This window comes from Equus quagga, chromosome 16 (assembly GCF_021613505.1).
Source record: "Equus quagga isolate Etosha38 chromosome 16, UCLA_HA_Equagga_1.0, whole genome shotgun sequence".
NCBI classification, from domain to species: Eukaryota; Metazoa; Chordata; class Mammalia; order Perissodactyla; family Equidae; genus Equus; species Equus quagga.
In genome coordinates this window covers 34,620,970-34,638,037 of record NC_060282.1, presented here as the reverse complement: position 1 = coordinate 34,638,037, position 17,068 = coordinate 34,620,970, and the positions used below count along the sequence as shown (strand labels likewise).

Below are 17,068 nucleotides of genomic sequence, written 5' to 3'. Positions count from 1 at the left end.
AGTACTACCTTCTTCATAGGATTATTTTGAAAGATGAATGAGTGGATATATGTAAGTGCCCAGAACACTACCTAGTACATAGTCAGTGCTCAGTTTAGTTAAACCACCACCACAATAATAATAATAATAATAATAAAAACAATAAGTCAAAAAATAATACTACTCTTCATCACACGTTAACTTATGGTATAATGTGTTCAAGCATTTATATCCACTATAGAAATATAATCTACCAAGTAGACAAAGATGCTTGTGTTGGCTAGTTAGGACATATTTTGTTCAGTGATGGAGAAACACTACCAGATTCTTACTGTTCAGTGTTATTTATTAAATATTGGACAATAGAACATATATTTTCCTACAAACCTTTCCCTCTATTCTAAATCTTATTCATTTAGACCCTCAAGAAAAAAAAGTTGCAAACTTTTGTTTCTTTCTTTTTCCTTACCTCCTACATCTAATCTGTCACAAAGTTTCCCAGATTTAGCCTCCTAGATTTGTTTTGTTTCACTGTCTTCTACTGCCTTAGTTAAGGACCTCATAATTTCTTACCAGGATCATTGGAATAATCCAATTGATCTTCCTACCACTAGACTTCTCCTGTCCCTTGGTTTAACAAGACCATTGCATGAGTTAACTTCCTAACACAAAACATCTGATGACCTATTCATTGTCTACAGGGTGAAACTCCAAAATGCTTACCATGTTACATGAGCCCTTTTTAATCTTTACCCTGCTTTCTTTTTTGGTTTTCCAGATTTTCTATTTCTACTTAACTGCTTTCTATGTTTTATTTTTTGTGCCATTTCAAATTCTTTGTGCAAATAATTATGGTATAAATAATGCCAATAAATAAAATAATGTAAAAAGGATTTTGCATAATATAGAAATCTAGAATAATGAAAAATGAGAATAGTTCTTTTTTGTGGTTACCTCAAGATGCAGACTCAGTTATATAATCTAGTGCCATCTAGCGGTAAATACTTTGAGTTTTCTCTACGTGACCCACTGGGAAACTTTAAAGGCAGCTTCCCTGTCTACCCTCTTTCCCTGCCTACTGTCATTACACTGACCAGTGGACCTTTAGAAATCATACTTAGCAAGATTTTTAAAAGCTTTAACATATTCTACTTTCATAAATACATTTAAACTCTGTCACAACATGTAATTCAAACAGAAGAGGGTAGGATCGGAGTAGAATGTCATATTCAAAGAATTGCAGAGATTTTCAGCTGCTGTTAAATTAAAACTGAAGGCGTTTGATTTCTGATTTTTAGTTCTTTCAAAAAGTAAAATTAGGTTTATAGTTATCAATGACTGAGAAAGAATTCTTTCTTCCTCCCTTACTCTCTTCCTTTCTCGAACAGTGACTGAGCTCCTGCTAAATGTCAGCCCCTACATTAGGTATTCTTTGCAGTAATGAATTGAACTCTCAAGATGAATAATCATAGCCATTTGGCTAACCATTGCACTTTTTTTCTAGGCTCTTGTTTAGCTGAGCAACGGGGAATAAGCAGTGCTGTGCTGGTAAATATTTGACAATAAGCTCTCCAAAGAAAAAAATACTGATTTATAGCATTTGCCAATTTTCTTGATGTAAATATTCCCAATATGGCTGATTTTAAGCTACCAGTATGACATCACTGAATGCAGAGTTGGGAGGAGATGCTTATAGTAGATCTTGGCTCCAGCATGACACTGGATAAGGAATTATGACCTGTGCTATAGTATTCTGCCTCTTTCATTTGAAATTACTCTCCCCTTGGCTTATACTTTATTAGACAACCTACATGTGTTTTCTGTTCTTAGACCTTTTTCACCTATAGCAGCCTCTTATTTACTTGTTTTTTCTTTTGAAATAGCAGCCAGGTTACTAGTGACCCAGATGCCTTAGAATTCTCACTAGGGACAAGTCTCTAGCCTCAGTTAGCATTGTGTTTAGCTATATGTAACATAAATCTCATAACCATAATGCTTAAATAAAGAAGGAGTTTATGTTTTTCTCACGTAAAAACAAGTCTGGAGATAAATAGCTCAAGGATGATACAACTGCTCAAGGAAGTCAACAGAGACCTATGCTCTTTTTTGCTGACTGTCCTGCTACCCACAGTGTGTGGCTTTCAAACTCATGGTTAAAAGAAAGCTGTTGATTTCTAGGCAGCAGGACCACATTTCAGTCAAAAAAGAGAAAGGGCAAATTATGACAGGTGTATGCCAGCTTGCTCTATTTCTTTTCATTAGGAATAAATAGCTTTTGTAGAACCGCTACCAAGTAAACTGCTATCCAAATCTTATTGGCCAGGACTATGTCACATGACCACCCCTAGCCCAAGAGAGCCTTGAAAGTAGATTTTCTAGACTAAGCACACTGTTTCTCTTAATAAGATTCTATCTTTAAGAAAGAAAAGAGATTCGATATTCAGTAGTCAACCATGTTTGCCACATTCTCTTTTGCCTTTGGTCCTGATTCAATCCTATGAACACTATAAATCTATAAATCCTTACTACTTTCTCATCAACTTACAGGTTAAACAAAGTGTTATTCTGAACCCTAAATCACGAAGTCCTGTGTTCATTGGAGCTGCTTTACCTTAACACAATTCTAGACTTCAATTCTAGTTCTAGGGTTTTGGTGGATACCCTCCTTCCTTACTCCTATGTTTCCTTCCATGTGGAGAGAACTGCTTTAGAATAGTATTCCTAGCTTCCCTGTACTCCCTGTTCTACTCTGCCCGTGAGGATAAGGAAGTAGCACAAGTAGCACTTTCATTTTCTCTTCTCTTTCTCTTGGGAACAAGCTGCTCAAAAAGAACATGCATTCTCTTCTGTTCCTTCCTTAAGTTTTACAGGGACAGGCTATAAAATAGATAGTCTTAGACCAGTGTTGTCTGTCCCTGGATAGTTGTGTTTGTATGATTCTGAAGCTTAGTATTAGGAAGCCCACTTTTACATAGATACAGACCAATTCTCCAATTTCAGTTTTATCAGTAATAGAGATAAGATTTTACGTGCCATCTACGTCTTTTGTCTGTTTCAGATTTAGCTTGGAAGTTGGGTAGGGGAGAGTTTAATGTGAATTACTTAGAAAAAGCAGCCTGTTGCTGTTGCTTGAGACTTGTTGAGTGTGATTTGTTTTTATCACTTTCTAGCATTAAATAGAACAAGTCTAATGTCATAATTATTGTATGAAATTTAATATTAAACATAAAATCTTGTGATTTTTATCTCAGAGAAAATTTTTATCTCATTAAATGACTGCTGTTAGTGTAAAATTGGAAATGCTTTAAAAAACACCACATGGTTTTCATACATAAGGGTCTCAGAGTACTTACTTTTCACAAAGGAAAAACCAATTTCCATAGAAACAGAGTCCATAAACATCATGACAGCTGAAGAGAAAGCAACATACAGACTATTTAGAGTCTGTATCACAGATTCTGTGTTAGCCAAGTTTTTAGTTGCAAATAATAAAAAACCCAACTGAGACTGGCTTAAAAAATAAAGGAAGTTTGTTGTTTTACCTGATATTGTTTTACCAGAGGTATGCATTGTTTCAAGTGAGAATCGATCCTGATTCTCACATAACATGACTCAAGACATAATTTCTTTCTTCCTATTTTTATTGTCACTAAGTAGATATTGACTCCATTTTGAGAAGACTCCTCCTACTCATGACCCTAAATTGACTTCCGGTAGCTTTGAGAGTTACACGAATTCTCCATCATAAAACAGGAAATCTATGTCTCAGCGCTGTCAGACAAATGTCCTTAGGAGTCACTGTGATCGGACCAGCGTAGGTCGTTGTGCCAGTCATTATGAGTAGGGATGGTACATGCAGGGATAGTACTCTACTAATCATGGCTCCACCTCTAAGGCAAGTGAGGCCAATTCAATCCAAACCACAAAACTGAGAAAGGAGGAGACATTCCTTCCCTTCCAAGGAAGAAGGAAAATAGAAGAAAGAGGACCAATCAACAAATAATCCTTATAGTTGTTTGCAGAGTACATTTCCTATTTTCTTCATTCAGAATACTTTAAGTAATACAAAAATTCACCTATTTTTAGCTTGTTACCTAACAAATTTTTAGAGAATCTACATAAGTGAAAAGTTAAGCAAGTAATTTCACAGTGTGGTATTATTTTCTGTGAGTTACCTTTAAGATTGCTGAGGAAACTGCTATAAAAGTGGTAAAAAAACCATAATTTATCTAGGGGAATTTATATTAAAAAACATGTCCACATTCAAAAGACAGTCCTAACTCCAATATCTAATCTGGTGTCTTATCATCCTTATAGTCTCAGGCATGCCTTTTTGTTGATATACTTCTTTTAATGTGGTGTTTAACAGAGAGCATATCATGTTTTAAATATTATCAAACCACACAAAAACACTTGTTGAAATTTAACAGCCTTCTTTCACAAAGCTCAGCCCTGCCAGTGTCTTCCATCACATTCTGTCTCTACTTACTTGGGCCCTAGCTCTAGCAAGCATTACAATTTTTTTCCTGGCTGTAGTACATCACTGGCAGAGGAAATTTGTAGAGGAGTGTGGGGGACAAGCAGGTATTTAATTTTAATTAAATCTTTAATTAAATTTATTTATTAATTTATTTATTATTTATTAAATAATTTAATTAATTAATAAAAAGAGGATGTTTTATGGAAATTTTGCTCTATGAGATACAATGCTATCTTCTCTCTCTCCTCCGTAAACTTTCCTTAAAATTTCCAGCATGTTTTAATGCTTTTCTAGATATATGCTATGTAGATACATGGATTTTGGGCAGACTTTCTGAGGCTGGGAATAGAGTGAAAACAATGGTACTCCAAGGAAAAATTGTATATGTACCATTTTTGAAGACAGCCACTTTTGAGGACAATCTGCTAGAGTCCACTTTATAGTATTTTCCTGGTCTTAAAGAATTAAGGAATCAAGAGTATCTATCTTAGACAAAATCATCCCATTTGCAACAACATGGATGGACCTGGAGAGAATTATGCTTAGTGAAATAAGCCAGACTGAGAAAGATAAACACCAGGTGATTTCACTCATATATGGAATATAAACAAGCACATGGACTAAGAAAACAGTTCAGTGGTTACCAGGGGAAGGGGGATAGGAGGTACAGGAAGTGAAGGGGAGCACCTATGTGGTGACAGACAAGAAATAATGTACAACTGAAATTTCACAATGATGTAAACTATTATGAACTCAAATTTTTAAAAAAGACAGGAAACAATAAGGGTTGGAGAGGATGTGGAGAGAAGGGAAGCCTCATACACTGCTGGTGGGAGTGCCAACTGGTGCCGCCACTATGGAAAACAGCATGGAGATTCCTCAAAAAATTAAGAATAGAACTACCGTATGATCCAGCTATTCCACTGCTGGGTATTTGTCCAAAGAACATGAAAACACAAATGTGTAAAGATACATGCACCCCTGTGTTCATTGCAGCATTATTCACAAAAGCCAAGACTTGGAAACCTACATGCCCACCAAGGGATGAATGGATAAAGAAGATGTGGTATATATACACAATGGAATGCTACTCAGCCATAAGAAACGATGCAATCCAGCCATTTGTGACGACATGGATGGACCTTGAGGGTATTATGCTAAGTGAAATAAGTCAGAGGGACAAAGTCAAATACTGTATGATCTCACTCATAAGTAGAAAATAAAAACAACAACAAATAATCACGTAGAGACAGAGATTGGATTGGTGGTTACCAGAGGGGAAGGGGGGAGGGAGGAGGGCGAAAGGGATAATTAGGCAAATGTGTGTGGTGATGGATTATAATTAGTCTTTGGGTGGTGAATATGATGTAGTCTACACAGGAATCGAAATATAATGATGTACGCCTGAAATTTATATAATGTTGTAAATCAATGCTATGGCAATTTAAAAAAAGGGGAAAAAAAGAGTATCTATCTTGAAGGGAGTACACTGCAATATATAAACAGTGGGGCTGGTTGGTGCTTAATTTGAAGCAATGCAATGTTAGTATAGATAGCTAAGGAACACCAGCATATCATGCTGGCATGCAGATGTTAGTTGCTGTTTTCTCTCTTAGAGAAAGAACATTCTGTGAACTGAAAGATAAATTGTGTTTCTTTAATTGATCTAATTGAGTCAGATCTGAATGTGCAGATCATGTAGAAGTAATTTATGTCAGTTCCTTCAGGTTTGTATGGAGATGTATAGCATGCTATGTGTCTATTTATTGGCATGTAAACATACAGGAGTTGTACAGGAAAAATTCTCTTGCCACAAATACTGGTATAATGAGAATTCCCACATTTAAATAAAATGTACTTTGTTTTGTCATGGTAGTTGCACCAAACAGTACTGTATTGATTTGGTTATCACGAATTCTTTTCCAAGAAAACTCTTGTTTAGCAAGTGCTTTCTTTGTAACTGTCACTCACTGAAATAATTTGATTGAGCTGTATTCTCATGCAGATTAGTGGCAGGCTAATTGACAGAGAGGTACCTCTATTTTTCAAAGATTCTTTTTGTTCTGCTACTAAGAAACAGCTCTTCTTTGACTCCTCACCTCTCCCTATCTCAAACAATGCAGTTTTCTTCACATCTTTGAAAAAAACCACTTAAATTCTCAAGTTGCTCTTACATATCAACAAAATAGCACAAAAAAGATTCAGTAGTTGAGAGAGTTAAGAGGTAAATATTCTCAAGACTCCTGCACTGAAGGCACATGTTTTGCTTGTTCACTTGAGAGTAGTATTTTGGGTAATTTGTGAGTCTATTTTTCAAGGTAAAATACAATTAAAGAAAACAAGTAGTGTGAGTTTTGGCTAATTCTATCAAGTTAGTATTGCAGATAGGTGGTCTAATTGGGCAAATGAAATTTATTTTTAACACAATGTAAAAAAATCCCTTGGCTATGTAACTTTATTTTCTTATTCAATAAATATTTGAGTACCTACTGCGTGCCAGGCATTTGGAAATAAAGTGACCAAAACAGTGATTACTGCCTGTAAAATTTACAAATGAGGAGACAGACAGTAAACATGACAAATAAAAAATATAACATTATTAGAAGGTGATAAATGTTATGTAAAAGATAAAAAAATAAAGCACGTTAAAAGGATTGGAATTAAGGGTGCTAGGGGTGGAGGCAGAGATTGAACTATTAAATAGAATGATCAGGGTAGGCCTCCTTAAGAACGTGGGATTTCAGGGAAGACTTGAAGAAGTTCTCTACTGACTGGAAGACTAGAAAGTGTCTCTACTGTACTGATCTGGAGGGAAAGCATTCCAGGCAGAGGGAGCTGCCAGAGTAATGGTCCTAAAGTGAGAGCATGCAGGGAAGCCAGCACAGCTGGATCTGAGTGAGCAGGGGCGAGCAGTAGGGGAAGAGGCCAGAAAAGTACTGGGTGCCAGATCCCACAGGACTTGTAAGCAAAATGGGGAGTTAGTGAAGGGTTTCAAGCATTTTAGTGATACAATCTGACTTACATTCTTGTAGCTGTGTCACGACCGAGCTGCAGGAAGATAGAGTGGAAGCAGGGAGACCATTTAGGAAGTTTTTGCAGTAATTCATATAAGAAATGACGGTGACTTAACCATGTTTGTACTAGTGGACGTGTTTGGGTTCCGAATATTTTCTGAAGATATATCCAATAGAATTTTCTCATGGATTGAGATGAGTGACTGAAAGGAAAGAATTGCCATTAACTGAGATGGAAAATGCTGCTTCTACTTAAACCTGCTTATCTGTATTTTCAAGCACTGTATGATTCTTTTTCCTAATAAGGAAATAAACACTTAAGGTGAAAATAAATTATGCACATGTTTGGTTTGCAGATAAGCGGCACCTATCTTTTTCTTTGCTATATACCTCTAGATGTGTTTGTTTCCTTTTATAGAAAGAGATTTGTCTTTTCTGAATAGCTGTGGTTGTAGGTCCTAACCAAAAATCTCTAAGTTGTCTCCTTGGAGCAAATAGAAAAAGGAGGAATAAGTGTATTAAACCAGTCATTGGAGTTCAATAAAGGAACTGTAATATTGAAAGAATATACAAGATTTCAGGGAAAAATGGAATAAAATAGTCTTTCTGGGGGCTTTCACTGATTTTGGAAGATAATTGTTAGCTAAACTTATTTATACTTTTTTCCTCTTTTATTTCTTCCATCTTACTCATTGTACTTCTTTGACTTCTTTGTATTGTTTTCAAGAAATCTTTCTTTATTGTAGGATTGTTTCTAAGGCTGCCCTAAACTCAGATAGAGCACCTTAAAGAAGGAAAATAAAATCACTGCAGGTTTAGATTATCTCCTAGTATAGAATGGTTCCCAGTCTTTGTGTCTGTTTTGATATGGCGGTTTGGGGAGGGAGAGTGGGGAGTACGGAGTGCGACAGGGGGTTCCTATATGAGAGTATCATTTGTGCACCATTTCCTAGAGATTTGAATATACAAGGTCTTCATCTTTCAAATATAAGTTGAAAATCTTGTCATGAATAAAATAAAAGTTAATTTAAACTGCTATTTGATTCCTAGAATCATTTTGTTATTTTGTACTTTTGAAGGACTAAATACTAAATACTAAAATTATTATTATTCTCATGAAAACTTTTTAAACCTTAAGTTGAGTCCTCATAAATTTGAATGCATGGAAAGCATTTACCCAGGGAGTTTTTAAAAAATGTAGAAGTAAAGAGTTAAAAAAGGGGAAAATAGTCCTAAAAGGACAATGTAACTCTCCAAGGTAGGGAGGAGGAAATAGTAGACTTAGAAAGATCAGTAGAGAGTAAAGGGAAAGTGGTAGTGGTATTAGAAATTACATGAATGCAAGTCTGGGGTGGACAAATAACAGCAGCTAGAAACAAGGTTAATGGTAGAGGAGTAGGCAGAGTGCAGCAGAGTGTGCATTCTAGTTGGGAGAACACCGCCAAGAGAACCCACTGTAGTGGTAAAAGTGAATGGAAGGCAAAGTCAAGAAGGTTTGCTATCATAGCATCAACTGTAATGTTTCTGAAATCTTTTGAACTTATAAGTTTGGAAGAATCAATATTTTCTGTGAATTTTTTATTCAGTTTGATATGAACCGTGAGGTCTAAATGGTTGAATTTTATTATTGGTTAATATTCCTGTGAAGATGAATTATCTTGAGTTTTTATTGCATTTCTGCTTGAATAATCTACAGGTCTTTGTTAAGAATCTCAGAGGGTAAAAATGACTTTATTTGTCCCTGCTCCTCCCACCTCCCCTCCCAATCTCTGCTAGATCTCTATTTGATTCTAGGAGAGAATTCTGTAGATGAATACTGCACAAATAGTTGAATGGTGGCACCATGTGTTCCTAGACCTTCAGACTTAAAATTCAGGACACCAAAAAACAGCACAGCATTTTTGCATGTCTCTCCACTCTTCAAACACTGGTCTTTTCTCAATTTTATGTGTTTATTTGGAATCACTTAAATATAATTCTTAGAAGTATAATATTAACATCTAAGGAATTTTGTGGTATTATCTTCTTTTCTATTTTAATTTTTTTGGATGACTGAATAGAGGTATTGAGAGGTTAAGTGATAAAGTGAGCAAAGCTTGATTTAAACTGGGTGTCTAACCAACTTCTTAGTTCATGGAACACATTATTTTTTATTAAATTTCTACAGAAACTACTACTTCCTGTCCCATTATACCTTTGGGGAAGCATTCTCTTTTTAGTAAAGATTGAGAAACCATCACATTTTATTATCACTATGCATTCTATAGTGAAAGCAGTGCAGTAGACTTAGTAACAAGCACAATGAATTTTATTTTGAAAATACTGTATTCACATAGGAGAACGTGGTTTACAGATTTCTGAATCTGTCCGTTGTAAGTATAGTGCTCACAAATGCCTTGGATGTAGGACGCATTTGGTGTTCAGTATTGTGAGGCACTAATCAGCTAAGTACCATAATCCTCCTTGCAGGGTACATTCTTACTTGACCTGGAGCTATATACAGCCACATAGTAACAGCATTAAAGAATAACTTTTTTCCTAACAGGCCCATCACTAGGGGATTTTATGACTCCATCCGTGAATGAGTGTTGTTTTATGTGTAACTTTTTAGTAATTGAGTTTTGAAGTAAAATGATTGCAAGCAAGTAGAGACTTTCAAATCATCTGATTAAGGATGGCTCCTATGATTTTGCTAGAGCTAGAAGGATTAAATGAAAGCACTGCCTGGCACAGTGCTGATGTATTTTTGTCAACATGATGCTTCATGCTCGACAGATGTGCATTGTTTGAGCAAAAGGTAAAACTATAAAAATATGTTAAATATTGTGATATTTAAAAAAAGATCTTATTTTTTTGATGAATATAAATTGATTTGTTAAAAGATTTTGTAGGAGTTGTAGGAATGGAGCTTATATATTTCATGTTTTACAGGATCATACACTTCTGTTAAATCCTTGATTTAATGTGTCTTGATAACTTCAAATTTCAGAATTTGATTGCAGTGTTATGTTTAAACTATATGGTTAGCATTACGTAATTGAGTTAATGAAGTATCATTTTAATTTATTTAGCAATATCCATGCTTTATAAAGCTTTTAAAAAAGTGGAGGCTTTTTTTTCAGATTATTGATTCTTCAAGTGTGATTTCTATTCTTTTATTTATAAAATGACATTTATTTAATGATCTTTACTAATAAAGATTATGAGTAAAAGATTTTCATAAAGGTAGTGCTTAATTGTAATAACATAAATTTGAATCTGTAGAATTAGTAATCTTTAAATTCTTCACTCTATTTTCAGTGTCATTATGATTCTTAAAAATTGTATAGGTGTTATTAAAAATATATGAATATTAAAACTTAACTTCCATGTAACCTTTCACTGTCCTTATAAATGTTTTCAAATGTTTACTGGATTATGTTTTCAGAGACTGGATGATTATTTTATAGTATATATGGTCAGTATTGTAAGTGGTATAACACAAACCACATAGGATGGTAAAGCTTGTAAATATTAAGATAGAAACTATGGTAAAAATGTGATGAATTAGTATACAACGTTTAAATTGAGACTGCCTTTAGTAAATTGTGAAAGTGACTATAATTGGGGAAAAACTCTCTTTATTTGGAGTTTTCCTATCAGTCAGTTTTATTTTTAGACGTAGCATTTTGAAGAGACTATTGGTAGTTTCTTACTCAAACTCTTATGCCTATTTACAATAACATTTATAATGGAGTGTCAGGTGTGAATATATAGCTAGAATATTTAAAAATAGATTGAATTGTTAGTCCATATGACAAAAAATTATAAGTAATGAACAGAAATGCTACTTATTAAAGTCGATTTAGGGTATTTCTGTATGTGAGTTTTTATAAACTGGCTCCAGTTAAGACCACTATAATATGGTGAAAGAGAAAATGATTGTAACAACCTAGGTTTCAATTAAGAGAAGCAAGATGAACAGATATTAGGTAAATATAAAGTGGAGATAAATCTGTGCTGATATTGTTCTATCAGAAATAGGGATTGGCTGAGGTAAAGGAGTAAGATTAAGGTGCTGTACAAAGTCACACATACATTTTATTCTAAAGAGAGGCATAATTTTGGATTCTATTTCTTAATTTCTCAGAGTCTTTGAAGGATTAAGTGAAATATAACATCTTAGATGAATTGCTCCATTCTTTTGAATTGCAACCTATGGGTTAAGTACTGTTATATGCTTTAGGATTGTTTAGAGTAGAGAAGTGTAAAAATTATCTTTAAGTCCTTTTGCCTATTAAACGTTTTCCAGTTGATAATAGTAAATGCTAAGACTTGTTTATAAAGGCCAGTAATGAAGATAGAGATTAGAGTTATAGTACTTGAATTTTCATGGATTTTCTACAGTTCCTGGAAAAACGTAGTGTCTAAGAAATATAACAGCTTTAATTTAAAGGAGAGTATATATGAAATAATCCATGATACAGTTGGTAAAAATTGTTTTGACGTAATATTTTGGAGTAATTGGTAGCATATTCTTCATTGTTTGGTAAGAGTATTCTTAGAATAACTCTTGCCTTGCTTCTAGCATAGCTTTAATATACTATAAGTACTATACCTTAAAGTGTATTTTTAAAAACCTAATTCTATGTTAAGTAACAATGACAATTGTCATCCCAATTTTAGAAATCATGACCACTGTTCTATTTTTACTTAAATCCAGTACAAATCAGCATCTACAGTATGATTCACACGCTTCAGGCAAATTCATAATCTCTAGAACAAAGTTGATTGCTGGATTTGATATTGAATTTTATTTTCCTAAGTTATGATTTTTAAAAAGCACTTAGATGGCTTGCTAAGGAGTAGTTAGTAATAGACTTTCTTTTGCAACTGAAGTCTATAATTAAATATTCTTATTTATCAATAAAATAGAATATATTTCCTGTGTTATAAAGGCTTACTATGTTCACTTTGTTTATACCTACTTACTTTCAAAAACTGAGGTTAATTCCTCAGGGAATGAAGTGTTTCTTTTTTCCCCTTGCCTCTGTCCTATAGTACTCAGTGTGATGTTAAATACATTAGTAGATATCCCTAATTTACAGAGATTTTTTCTAAATGTTTATTTGTAAAGTGATTGACACTCAAAATACATTTTGTCAAAGAGTCATTTTATAAACAATGGTTGGATTCTAAAGCCCAACAACAAAAGTGAAATTAACATATAATAGAGCTAAATTACACCACTAAAACAAGTAGTTCCTTCCCTTCACTTAAGGTACTGTTACTGCCATGACAGCAGTTGGGGAACGAGAAGGACTGGACTATTTTAGCAAATTAGTGGGTTTGAGTATAGAAGAAAAGAGCAAGCCATGAAAAGTAGAGATATGCTAAAGGATAATTAACCAGTTCTTTAATTCAACAGATGTTTATTGAGCACCTACCTTGTGCCAGCCTCCTTAGATCCAGGTTGCCCATCCTCATGAAACTTAACATTTTAGAGTGTTATAGTCATTCCTGGATAGAAAGAGATAAGATTACCTAGGAAAGAAGTGCAGTGAGGAAGAAGGCCACTGTTAGGTTTGAACTGCCTTCAAAATATCCAATTTCTCCCTTAACATTTTGTGAAGATTCTTACTTCAATTTCTTATATGACCTTACATTCCGCATTTTAGAGATTAATTTATATTAACAATCTTAAGTATTTTTGATAATATTATAAAACCATCCATCCATTCTGATTTAATCTGCTTATTTTTCTTTTGACTCCCAGCTGAAATTAAGTATAATGGGGAATTGGAATTTACCCAGTTTGGGATCATGAAATCTTTTGAAAGGGAAGGATATGTGAAAAAGTTTTAGGTAGGTTCTAGAGAGGAACTACCTTGGAAAATCCTCGATTTAATAAAACAATAATTAAGAATTCAGTAGATTTATATTTTATAAAATAGCTTTGAGTAAAAAAAGAAAGAAAAGAGAATAGCAACTTAATGAGAATACGCAAAATATTTCCTCTACTGTATATTTTATATAAGTGGATTACACTCCATATAACTACATTATTCAGGTCTTAGTTCAAATGTACCCTTTCAGAAAGACCTTCTTTATGAAAAGTAGGTTTCCTCAGTCACTTTTCATAATTTTACCGTTTCAAATTTCTTTCACAGTACTTATCACTATATGAAATTACCTTATTTGCTTATATGCTTTCTGTCTGTCTCCCTCACTAGAAAGAAAACTTCTTGAGGGCAGGGACCTTATGTGTCTTTTCTCTGTTATATTCCCAGCAACCAAAATCATATCTGGCACATAGTAAGCCCTAAATAAATATTTGTTGAATGAGTGAATAGATACTAGAGCTACAAAAGTGTATTAGACGCATTCCTTCCTGCCTCAAAATTTAAAGTCTACTGGGACAGTACAGAATGCTAACTAGGTAACTGTAAATAGGATGAGTAGTATTATGCTGGGGAAATACAAAGGCACAAAAGTGAGAGTTGTTGAACTATCTTACTGGTCTATGGGAATGAGGTAATACTGCTTTCATTTAACAAATCACATTTTACCTCCTTTTTCTGTTTCCAAAATTTATATACTTATATATAGTTATAAAACTTGCTATTGAGTCCACACTGAATTTTAGGGAAATTAGAATGTATTTAATTAAACAATCTCTAAATGAAATTTTTAAAAAATTTGTAACTTTTAAAAAAATTTTTAAAAATTATCTAATTTCAGGGCATAAGTATACTCCATATAAAGTGTGTCAGGCATGCAATAACCATATCAAAAATACCTTTTCAATTTCGTATTTGAACTGAATAAACTGAAACTTTCAGTAAAACTTTTGTTTTGGCATGACTTTATAATAAAATTTTAAAAAAAGAAGCAAAAGAACTATTTGAATTTATCCATCAAATTCAACCCACCAGTCAATCAATAAAATGTAAAATTGTTTAAATGTTGCTTTTCTTATCATTCTTTTTCTTTGGTTACTTAGGAAAAGAAGTCCATCAGTGTCCAGAGATCAGAATAGAAGATACGACCAAAGGGAAGAAAGAGAGGAATATTCACAGTATGCTACTTCGGATAGCGCGATGCCTAGATCTCCGTCAGATTATGCTGATAGGAGGTCTCAACATGAACCTCAATTTTATGAAGAATCTGATAATATAAATTACAGGGACTCCAACAGGAGAAGTCATAGGCATTCGAAAGAATATATTGCAGATGATGAGGATGTGGAGAGCAGAGATGAATATGAAAGACAAAGGAGAGAAGAGGAATACCAGGCACGCTATCGAAGTGATCCGAATTTGGCCCGTTATCCAGTAAAGCCACAGCCCTATGAAGAACAAATGCGTATTCATGCTGAAGTGTCTCGAGCAAGGCATGAGAGAAGGCATAGTGATGTTTCTTTGGCAAATGCTGAACTGGAGGATTCCAGGATTTCTATGCTAAGGATGGAACGACCATCAAGGCAAAGATCTATATCTGAACGTAGAGCTGCCTTGGAAAATCAGCGATCTTATTCAATGGAAAGAACTCGAGAGGCTCAGGGACCAAGTTCTTATCCACAAAGGACCACAAACCATAGTCCTCCTACCCCCCGGAGGAGTCCGATACCCATTGATAGACCAGACCTGAGACGTACTGACTCACTAAGGAAACAACACCACTTAGATCCTAGCTCAGCTGTAAGGAAAACAAAACGGGAAAAGATGGAAACAATGTTAAGGAATGATTCTCTTAGTTCCGACCAGTCAGAGTCTGTGAGACCTCCACCGCCAAAGCCTCATAAATCAAAGAAAGGGGGTAAAATGCGCCAGGTTTCACTGAGCAGTTCAGAGGAGGAATTGGCTTCCACACCTGAATATACAAGTTGTGATGACGTTGAGATTGAAAGTGAGAGTGTAAGTGAAAAAGGTAAGCACTATATTCTAATCACACATTTCCCTGTAATTGATTAGATAGGGTTTTCTTTTTAGGTTGCATTTCTGAGTAAACATTTAATAGCTATTACTACCTTTATTTTGAAAGTTTTTTAATGATGCTGATTTGTGAAGAAATTTCAAGTTATAAAAAGTGAATATCTTCTGTTGTTCTGGCAGAAGAAAAGTCTATTGATTTAAAAAAAAATTTCTTTTGCTTTGTTTCTGAAAATTTTCTTGCATCATTTGATGGCATATTTTAAAAATACCTATTAGCCATAGTTGTAAATTTACTTTTTTGTGTTTTCTTTTAAAAGTAACAATATGTTTACTATAGAACATCTGAAAAATTCCTCAAGGTGTAAAGAATGAAATACAAGCTATCTGTAATCCTTTCCCTCAAATATAACCATTGTTAACATTTTGTTGTGTTTTCTTCCCTTTTTCCTATGCATATATATTTTATATATTTATAAATTTGGTATCATACAATAAGTAATATTGTATTCCTGTTTTTTCAATTGATATCATATCATTAGCTTTTTTCCAAGCCATTAGATGTTCTTCAGAAATATGTTTTAAATGGCTGCACTAAGATTCTATCATAAGGATGTATCACAAGCTAACTATTCCTTTATTGGGGGGCATTGCAGTTGCTTCCAATTACTAGTATAAATAATATTATAATAGTTATCTTAATACATATTTTTTTGCCTATATCTCTGAGTATTTCACAAATACGTATTTGCGCTTTGATTCTTTTAAGCTTTTAATTCAGAGTACCAACCTGCTTTCCAGAGAGGTTATAATACTCTATACTCCTATTAGATGTGCTTGAGCTTTCAGTCTTTTTTTCTTTTTTTTACTGAGGAAAATTGGCCCTGAGCTAACATCTGTTGCCAATCTCCCTCTTTTTGCTTGAGGAAGATACACCCTGAGCTAACATCTGTGCCAATATTCCTCTATTTTGTATGTGTGTTGCTGCCACAGCATGGCTGCTGACGAGTGGTGTAGGTCCATACCCAGGAACCGAACTGGGGCCACTGAAGAGGAGTGTGCCAAATTTAACCACTAGGCCATGGGGCTGACCCCCATAAGCTTTCAGTCTTTTTTTCTTTTTTCTTTTTTTTTTAAAGGTATACTCTTTTTTGGTGAGGAAGATTGGCTCTGAGCTAACATCTGTTGCCAATCTTCCTCTTTTTTTTCTCCTTCCCAAAGCCCCAGTACACAGTTGTATATCCTAGTTGTAAGTCCTTCTAGTTCCTCTATGTGGGAGGCCACCACAGCATGGCTTGATGAGTGGTGTGTAGGTCCATGCCCAGGATCCGAACTGGTGAGCCCTGGGCTGCCGAAGTAGAGCATGAGAACTTAACCGCTATGCCACTGGGCTGGCCACATAAGCTTTCAGTCTTGATATGCCAAATCTTTGTCAGTTGAATAGGCCTGAAAAAATACTCTCTTTGTCCTTTTTATTTGAATTTGATTGTGAAGTTGAATGTTTTGTATGTTTATTGGTGTTTGATATCTTTTTTTATATGAATTATCTGTTCCTTTTGTTGCTTCTGCCCATGTTCTTACTGGGTATTAATTAGTATTTCCTCATATTGATTTATGAGCTTTTCATATGGTTAAGATTTTACCCATTCAACCATCATTTGTTCCAAATGTATTTCCCATTTTGA

The 17,068-nt window shown here is 34.4% G+C and overlaps 1 protein-coding gene across 1 annotated transcript in view; it reads left to right on the top strand.

Annotated features, from left to right (window-relative positions):
- RIMS2 (regulating synaptic membrane exocytosis 2) overlaps nucleotides 1–17,068 on the top strand; it is a 572,812-nt gene that overhangs the window by 262,618 nt on the left and 293,126 nt on the right. Inside the window, exon 7 of the mRNA XM_046642144.1 lies at nucleotides 14,456–15,381. Within this exon, the coding sequence (XP_046498100.1) occupies nucleotides 14,456–15,381 (926 nt within the window). The remainder of the gene's footprint in view (nucleotides 1–14,455; nucleotides 15,382–17,068) is intronic.